Source organism: Coffea eugenioides, chromosome 4, assembly GCF_003713205.1.
Source record: "Coffea eugenioides isolate CCC68of chromosome 4, Ceug_1.0, whole genome shotgun sequence".
In the NCBI taxonomy this organism is placed as follows: Eukaryota; Viridiplantae; Streptophyta; class Magnoliopsida; order Gentianales; family Rubiaceae; genus Coffea; species Coffea eugenioides.
Window position 1 is genome coordinate 31,314,294 of NC_040038.1, and position 9,810 is coordinate 31,324,103.

General features: G+C 29.9%; 1 protein-coding gene across 1 annotated transcript; it reads right to left on the reverse strand.

Moving 5' to 3' along the window:
- Positions 1–1,227: 1,227 nt before the first annotated feature.
- LOC113768555 (PLASMODESMATA CALLOSE-BINDING PROTEIN 3-like) lies at positions 1,228–5,912 on the reverse strand. Its single transcript, XM_027312959.1, has 4 exons — positions 5,695–5,912; positions 4,865–5,104; positions 4,730–4,763; positions 1,228–1,743 (listed from the first exon to the last, which is right to left on the reverse strand). Exons 1-4 carry the CDS (start codon positions 5,744–5,746, stop codon positions 1,452–1,454), a joined length of 618 nt encoding a protein of 205 aa, XP_027168760.1. The 5' UTR covers positions 5,747–5,912; the 3' UTR covers positions 1,228–1,451.
- Between the last annotated feature and the right edge of the window lie 3,898 nt (positions 5,913–9,810).

A 9,810-nucleotide genomic window follows, 5' to 3' on the forward strand; every position in this document is an offset into this window, starting at 1 on the left:
GACATGTTTAACCTTTAAAATTATTACCATTTTACTCTCATAAACTATAACTTTATTATCAATTTACCCCCTAGACTTATTGTTTAGGCAATTTACCCTACCATTAAACCAATTTAACAAGTTAAAAAATTTTAGAAAATAGAGCCCTCTTTTTTGTATAATAAAAACAATAAAAAATTTAGAATAACTCTTCTCCTTTTTAGTATAAAAAAAAGTCAAAACATTAATCGCTTTTTTTTGGCAATCTTATAAATATTGCAAAAAATAGGGGAGGGAGAGAGATAGCTCAATTCTTTTTTTTAATACAAAAAAAAGAATTAAATATTTTTATTATTTTAAAATTACTTTACTTTTCTGTTTATTACTCAATTGCAATCCTGAGGACATTAAAGTAATACGATAATATTAGGTTTTCTTTATTTTCTTTCTTAACAAAATCTAATTTTCTGTTTTCTTCTATCCTATCTCCTTTTCTTTTTTAAGTATTAATAAGTGTGAAAAAAGAATTTTGAGAAAACTCTTTTATTTTTATGTTTTTGGAGAGTGAAAAAAAGGAAGAATAATTATTCCAACTTTTTTATTTTTAATTATATATAAAAAGGGTAAATACGTTTAAACATTTTTAACATACTTTTTAGATTAACGATAGGATAAAATATTTAAAGAAAAAAACAATTATATCACTATAATTTAAAGGGATAAAATGATAATAACAATGTAATAATGTTATAAATAAAATGGTACTTTTGTCAAAAAAAATTTAACATGCTGAGTTGAATTACCTATCGATAAAATGACGAAAAGATAATATTATGGAGTAAATTAATAGTAATGATATATTTTAAAAATAGGAATATGTAAGAGGAATATTTTGTATTCAATCCCATGAATAAATAAAAATATATTATTAAAAAAAATGATATATTTTAAAGGAATAAAATAATAATAACCCTGCAATAAATAATTAGTTGTTTGCATAGTAGATTGTTTATCAATTTTATTTATTTGCATCATCAATTTATTTTTCAATCACTTTTTATTTCTTTTTATTTCACATGCATCGTATAAAAAATATGTCATAATATTTTTTTTTAAAAAAAAAAAATTGTTGCAAATAATCTGCCATCCGAACACAATTCCCGGAACTTAACAAATGCAATAGGAAAAGTTAGGAGAGACGAGATGACACATCAGAAAGCATCCAGCAGTAGCAGCACCATCCAAAAGGAATCCGAAGCCCATAATAATTTGCATATAACAGGGGCAAGCAAGACAACAAAATCAAGCTGGCTGGATTAGCTTATACAACATATTCCCCTGCATAGTACTCTTTAACATTTCATGCCACTAGTAGTTAAAATTCACATGCACTGTGCATACAAGAGAAACTGCTTCTGGACATAACTTTTTTTTTTTTTTTTGTCACGCATTATCTCCCCACTACAATTTGATCAAGCCCACCAAAATACAAGTCCATAAAACAGGAGAGTGATCAAGGAAGAGGATGTTGGGCAAATCTTGGCTAGTAAAACCCTGCCTGCAGCTTCACTCATGTCTTGGTTGGTGCCAGATGGACCTAAGCCATTGTTGAATCCTCCAGCTCCGAGTCCTGATGATGTTGATGGAGTTGTGACTAGAGGAGAAGTGCCTGTGGGACTATTGATAGTGGGGGTGGCGGTGGTCGGGGTTGCAGTGGTCGGCGTGGCAGGGGTGGTGGTTGTCCCAGGAGGAGCAATTGTGCCACTGGGCCGAGTAGATTGGAGCAATTCAATGTGTCATGAAGGGAAAATTAGTAGCTCAACAAATTGGCCAAAAAGAAATGATAACGGTAATAATTTTTTTTTTTAATTTTTTTTTTTTTTGGGTACGAAATGAACAGCAACAATAATGTTAAACACTTGAGATATTAATAAGCCAAGTCCCAAATTTTGAACGGGGAAAACAAAGAAAAGGGAATGTTTATATTTGTTTGTCATTCAAGTCAAGGTTTAGAGGAGTGAGTTTTCTCAGAGAAATTTATATTGAACATATCTGTTTTTTTCTTTCCTTTTTTTACAAAAATTAAGATAGGACAAAGAAGGCATGTGGCCAAATAGGAATTGTAAAAATGAACAGAAAAAAGGAGAAAACCATGATATTATTTTCCACTCTTTGTCCTAAGCTGATATGGTAGAAAGAGCCCAAATTGCACAAGCAAGCCCAAATTGTACAAGCAAGATAGTCAAATTTACAGTTTTGCAGATGTACTTCCACTAATTAAATCCAATTTGTCTCTTCCAATTTATAAACATCGATCTCTCTACTACAAGATTTAGTCAATTTACACTTCCAGCAACAAGTTAATATTCTCGTTGGACTTAACATATATTTGAAAGTGAAAAGTGGAAAAATAAAAAAAAGACTCATGCAGTAATTTCTGGATAAAAAGAAATATATTTAGGACTCCATTTTATTTTGTTCAAAAATTGTTCTTTTTCAAAAAGATGTGTACTGATATTTCAGCAAGAGTTTCTCAAATGGTCCAAAAAGTAAAGGCCAAATTCAAGGAATATACCAAAAATTACTAGTTAATAGTGCTATGTTACTACTTTATTCATTTGGACGTCTCGATAAAAAGAAGCAATTTGGAAATCGGGCCCGACCAAAACCAAATACATGTGGGATAAAAGTTAAAACGTTCCCCAAAGAAAAAAGTTTTGGGATAAAAATATCACAGTACCCAAGAAGATATCAACCATTTAAAGTAGATCTAACGGCTTTTAGCAACCTGGCATAAATTCTTGAGCCAGCAAAGATTGATGGTGCCCTTTCAGTACGGTCCAAAATTTATCTGCAACAGAGGATTCTTTGGCTTCCCATACATACCCCACCACCCCAGACTCAAAAATGAAAAAAAAAAGGACCAGAAATGGAGAAACATAAAATTACTTTTTCAATCCCCAAAAGACACAAAACTCCCCGGAAGATTTTTTTTATCTGAATAAAGTTATGTGAAATGTTTAAAACTGGGAAATTATTATTTGCAAATTTTATTTAAACAGGAACAGGAAACGAATGTTTGTAGCTTTTTAATTTGTCTATGACAATGACACTTCCGTTGGTTGTTTAACAAAAAAAATTGACACTTCCTTTGGTCATTTGACATATAAATTAGACAATTATTATAATTCTTCACGATAAAATTGTAATTAAAATCAAGATTTAAGAATATTTTTTCCTTTTTCAAAAGTAAAAATGTTAAAACAAATAAATAATACATCAAAAGCTTGTGCCGCAATATGAAATGTTTTACCACAGTTACTGTGAAACAGTGAAAGGTAAAAACTTTAGATGCTATGAGCCTATGATGAGTCATGACAATAATTGCGCCATCTTTAGAAACAGCAGTACAATCAATAATAGGCGGTATGGTCAGAGACACCATCATGCAATTACAACACACAGTCAAAATGACAAAAAGGGCACACGCAGTCACACACAAGAGAACAAAAGTGCAAAATAAGGTATACATGATTGGATCTTCAAATGCAGCTACAAAGTATGTTTCTTTTTTTTTTCTCAAAAAAAAGTATGTTTCTTTTTTAAAAATGATAGTTGTATTTTGCTTTTTGTTAATCTCATTTTTACTATCATTTGTACTGAGAATACAATTAATAAAAAATAAAGTATGATTAACATTTTTCTTTCTTTTTTATAATTAAATAGCTACGAAGTATGATTACTAAAAGATAAGGAATCATCTGAATGAGCACGAAGGATTGATACTCAAGTGCTTTAACACAAAGGTATACTTTATGGAGAAAGAATAGGAGAGATGCCCATCCCACTAAAGCTGAAAAATATAAGAATATAGAGCACCTTAGGTGGAGGAAAAATAAACCATGTATACAATCCAAACACATCTAAGCAGCTAGAATCAATTTTTTTCTGATAACCAAATAAATAAGCATATTAACGTTATGTACCTTAGAATAAATTTTTGTACTGGGTCACCTAGGGGTTGCTGGGATGAAGTATATTAATTTTTTTTCAAAAAAAAAGTATATTAATTTGTACTACAGAAGAAGAATCAATTAGACAATAATAATATGTGTGAACTTTCAAGTTTCAACTACTTGGATGATGCAAAGTGATTGACCACAATAATCCCTTTCATCATGGTGGTGGAGCCATGGAGGTGTAGCACTTTAACTTTATGGGAATGATGGAAAACTTTTGAAAATCCGGCAGACCAGGCTTGCATTTTTATTTACCTACATCAAATAATTTCAGTAGTTTGCTCTAATGAATTAAAATAAATGGTCCATGCTACCTACAAACTTTATCAGTACCTAGACAATAATTTCTTTATTTCCCCTTCAAAAGAGTTTCACAACCAAGAATGAAAAGGACTAGGAAATTAAGATGACTTTTCAAAATTCTATTAAATGTTATATGTGACTACTAACAATTCTTTCAAGAAATAAAAAACATGACTATAAATTTCGTTTCTAAGTTCTCTGGAAACTTTTAAGGTTAGAATAGGTATTTCAGTCTTGGAACCAATGAAATGCAACATCACACCTCAGCGGTACTCAATGAAGTGTCACGCTCAAAGATGGATACAAGAATCCAAAACCCTAATATAGCATAATTAAATCCACTAGAGTATTATTTTAGCCAATAAACTAAATAAATTGATTAAACAAGATGAAATAAAACACGCACTGTGAAAATGAAGAAATCATACCTTGCACTAGCAGGATAAACGCAACCATTTGTGCCTGTAATAATTGGTCACAAGAACAGAAATTTCAGTAAAATTTTCTTTTTTGGGGAAAGAATGTTTACAATCATGGTAAATAATTTTTCTAGTGACACTCACTAGGATCACTTGTGACCACAGTGGCAGTGCCAGCAAAATCACAGGAGCCAGGAGTTTGGCCCTTCTTCTGAAAAAAACTGTTGACAGCATAGCTGCAATGAGCTCTAACAGAATTGGGGCTATAGCAAGCCCCATTTTGATGAGTAGCTGTGCAATCTGCCCCAGCTCCGCAAGCATAGTCCAGTGTTTTCTGTAGAGTTGCATCGTTCACTCCTTCCTTGCAAATGCACCACGTTGCACCTGCAGATCACCAGATCTTGAATGAGGATTTTGGCTGAAATAATATAGAGATGGGAGCACCAAGAAAAGAAAATAAAAAAAAAAGGGCTCTGTAAACATAAATTTTTTCTTGTGGAAAGATAAAAGAGATAAAAAATAATAACAAAATGGTCCAAACCAACAAAAGAAAATAAAATAAGTAAAGAAACGATAAGAAGAGAGAATAGATAGGAAGAGGAAGATTGAGCAAAGTTAGGAGTTATCAGTGAATTATTTGTATCCAACCGAAAAAAATAAAGAAATACAAAAAAAAAAGATTAAACCACGTTTTGCAACATGAGCAGTAAGTAAAGTGGTACTAAATTATATTTAGTGCTGTTGTGTAAATTATATTTTGGCTGTAAGCAAGGAAAATCTATCCATAGACAACAGTTCAGAAGATGAAGTTCGAAAGGGCTGTGTGAATATGGCAAAGTTTATGATCAGAAAATTAATAAGACAACCTTGGAAAATGGAAATGCAGACGATATCATATGATGCGTTGCAGCTTTAGCAGCTGAAGAAAGAATGAATGAAAGGTAAATAGCAACAAAAGAAGTTAAAAATCTTACTTGAATGACCAGCCATGGCCAAAATAAGCATCCCTAACACCAAACCAGCCATGATATTGAGAAGAGAAAAATATAAGATTAAGAAGAAGAGTTATAATTTGGTTAACAGAAAATGTACTGAGCACTTGGGTGTGCTGTGAGTTTAGTGAGTTATCAGTAATGAGAAAGTGAGCGAGTAGGTGAGTAGAGTGACGTTCTGGGCTAGCAAATGGGTAGAATTCTAGATTTCGTAGACAGGAAAAAATCAATTGAGCAAGAGCTTGTTTATTATACATGGTGGGCTGGATGTGCCCGGGCTGAACGTGGCCCAGGCTGGTGTCGGTTCATAAGTCCAACCATTTTTTTCTTTGTTTTTTGAAATTTTCTAATCCAATGAACACTCGTTAACACACTTACAATTCACTTAATCTAACATGTATATATACATACTAATAATTATTATCTTTTCTTGTATTTATGAACTTTCTGTAATTAATCCACTTATATTTATGCATTTTCTCTAATTAATCATAATTGTTTAAAAATCTAATATCTGATATACATCTTAAATATATCTTTTTTCTTTTGACAAAGAAGGTAGGAAAGGGTCAAGACTAAGCCCCAAAAGTTTCATGTGATGTTATACCTTCTTCCTTAACGTTATTTTTGTTGTACATTCCTCTTACCCCTCATTTGGTATATAGGAATAGCCAGAATAGAAATGTCTTTCTATCCAAAATATCTTTCCACCCAAAATGGTAGGGAGAAAATTTTATCATTTCAGTGTGTGGTAAACAAATCAAAATAGAATATTAATTCATTTTTTGGTATTTGGTATAATCCATATTTAAATATCATAATAGAATACAATTAATACAAATTTGAATTAATTGCACTAAATTAGTTTAGAGGACATAATATTTGTTATTGTTATACTATGTTTTTGTTTGTTTACATGGAATTTTGACATTTTTTTGCTTTCAAAATAATTGATGATTGATATTAAAAATTTTCAATTGTAATATTTAATTCATTCTAGCATATAGATTTTTGTGTTAAAATTTTACGTCCACTAGCAATATAATTAATTAATTAGCAATGTAAACTATAAATTACATGAAGCCAAACAAATATAATATATTTTTAAAACATATTATTTTTATTTTTATATAAAATGCAAAAAAAAGTTCACAAAAATTTTCAAAAGTTTATAAGGATAAACTTGACATCCTGTTAATTTGAGCATTCTAGAATGAAATTAAAAAGAACTTTCCCAAGATTGCTTTTGAGGAATGTAATTTTAGAAAAAAGTTGGAAAGAGCATTTCAAGGAAAAAGGCCTTTCCCACTTAAATGAACCATGCTAAACTTGGAATTGAATGAACATGCTCGAAAGGACTTTCCTTTCTAGGCCATTCTTGCATATCAAACTTGGGGTTAGAGTTTATCACATTTTGTCCTCCTGAACTTTAGAGGTAATTATACTTTACCATCTTCAACCTTAAAAATATATACTTTGCCCCCCATAAAAACTGGTTAAACGTTAGAGAAGTCAACTCCATCAAAAAGTTGATTCTAATGACATTTTTCCTTTTATGAGAGTTGAAAATCCAAATTTAGGTATCATACTTATTTGACATTATAGCAAAAATTAATTACCTAAAAATTTAACGTGTTTTAAGAGTAATCAAACTTGAACATACAAAAATATACGTTTTTTTAGTATTATCAATTATTTCAATTAAGGATACAAAGAAAATGATTTCTGTTTGAATTGATATTGACAATTGTCTAAAGGCATGCTTTTATTATTATTGTTATTAGGGTAATATTATTTGCACTCCCACCACTCCATTTTTATCTTAATGAGACCATATTACCCCTGTTCTAATTTCTTTCTTTTCATACCCTATCTTGTCGTACATGTCCAAAAGGTAAAAAAATTTAACATTTGCTTCTCTTTTTCTAAATCGACATAACTATTTTTTAATTTATTTTTCATATTCTTATTTCAATTTCAATTTTACAGATTTTTGATGAGCACAATTGAGGTTCCATTGCATCATCTGGATACCAGATGTTGTTGTGTTTTTCTTGAAATATATTAGAAAGTTTTACTCCCTCTATGGGGGTTATATGAGCTATTCTTGGTAGAATTTTTGAAAGTTTAGTGTCTTATTTATGAGACATTGTATTTATACTCAGTTTTTGGTCATCTTTGAAGGTTGAGATTTATTTATTTATTTGATCTTAAAGTTTGGAATCTGTTCATATTACATTGCTAGATTGATCTTTGACATCATATAATTTCATAAAGTTTTGTAGAAAAATACATAATATACATTAGTGACAATTTTAAATTGCCCATTTTAATGTGTAATGGAATAATTATTTGGTTTTAGAATGTAAGAAAAAATCTAGTAAAATTAACTCACAGGCAAGGAGAAGAAATTAGGGAGGGAATAATATGATCTAATCAAAATAAAAATGAGATAGTGGGAGTGCAAATAACATATGGGGAGTACAAATAATATTATGTTTATTATTATTATTATTATTAAGCATTTTTTTCTAATAAATATATTTTCTTGCTAAGGAGAAAGTTTTAAGTATAATAAAATATATCAATATCATTTTGAAATAACCAAAAATAAATAGCCATCAATTTTTGGTGATATTTTATGTACTATCATGTTTTATTACATAATCTTGACAAAGTGCTTTTTAAAAAAATAGCTTGAAACATTGTTTTAAAAAAATTGAAAAACGTTTTTTGATACCAAATCTGTTAAACCTTTTACGTACCTCAATTCCTTTCTTAGGTGTTCATTGAGATCAAAGATCTTGAGATTAATACCCATAATTTTTAAAAGATTCTTAAACAAATAAGGTTGTCTATAATATATGGTAAACAACATTAATAATGGAAGGCACTAACTCTATCTAGAATAAATTGTGAAATTAATGTTCAGAGATTTTGAATTTATTTTGAAGCTACATGAAATTGTCAAGAACTAGATGGGATTTTTGTTAAAAAAATTTTGAAATTAAACTTATTCCATGTAATTGAAATTATACGGTTACCTTATGACCGTTTGCATATAGTTAAAATGAACTATAAATTGTTAAGCGCAAAAATGAAAAAAAAAAATGGTGGGTTATTATCTTACAAATCGCCTATTTCTTAGATGTAATAACCTTTAAATTTTGAAAATATAAACTTTGCCTCTTTGAACTTTGAAAAAGTCACATATTACTATAGAGGCAATTTTGATATAAAATTGTTCATGTAAGTTGTCACTGTCAAGAAATACTAATGGTATTGCTTGGAAGTGATAAAGTGTGACTACTCCTGAAGTTCAGCGGACAAAGTGTGATTAACTCTTGTTCGATATCAATTTTGACAATTAGAGAATTTTTGGGGTTTCCCATGTTTCCATCTTCATTTCGCAGTCCAAGCTTCTCGTACGACCTATTGTTAGGTAGTTTTTTCTATCCCCTTTTTTTTTTTTTCCAAATCAAGAACTAAGTTCCAAAAGTATTTTACTTCTATTCAAAAGCATGAAACAAAGTTCAATAAATTCAACAACTTACTACTAGCTATTTAAGATCTTCCACTACAAATCATGAACATCTATCAGAGGAGGGGAGCTATGAATGTGGTAAAATAGCTCACATGCTTGTAGTGAACAGCTAAAATTCTGAGAGGAAATATTTTGGTTACTAACTTTACTATATATGCTTTTTTGATAATAGTTTCGTGAGTATTTTTTACACAAAATAATTTTTATGTGTTTCCATTAACAAATTTAATGGCACGCGTTCTTTTCATGTAGTTAGATCCTGCTTTTAAGGCATCTTTCATTCTCCTTCTCCTTGGCATCTTTTCTATTAATTGCCAATACAATGATATTAATATTTATTTACTAAATCGTTAGCCATGACTATTATATTTTCTTGTTTCTTCTCATATCGAAATGTCTCTTGTACTTGTATTGATATAGACTTGCCTTTACAAGCATTTACAAATAAAGGGCACTCGCCCCAAAAGTAACTTGTAAGTCTTTTGTTAGATATAAAGAACAAGATCTTAGTTTAGACTTGTGAACCATAGACAATAAATTTATAAAATATTTTT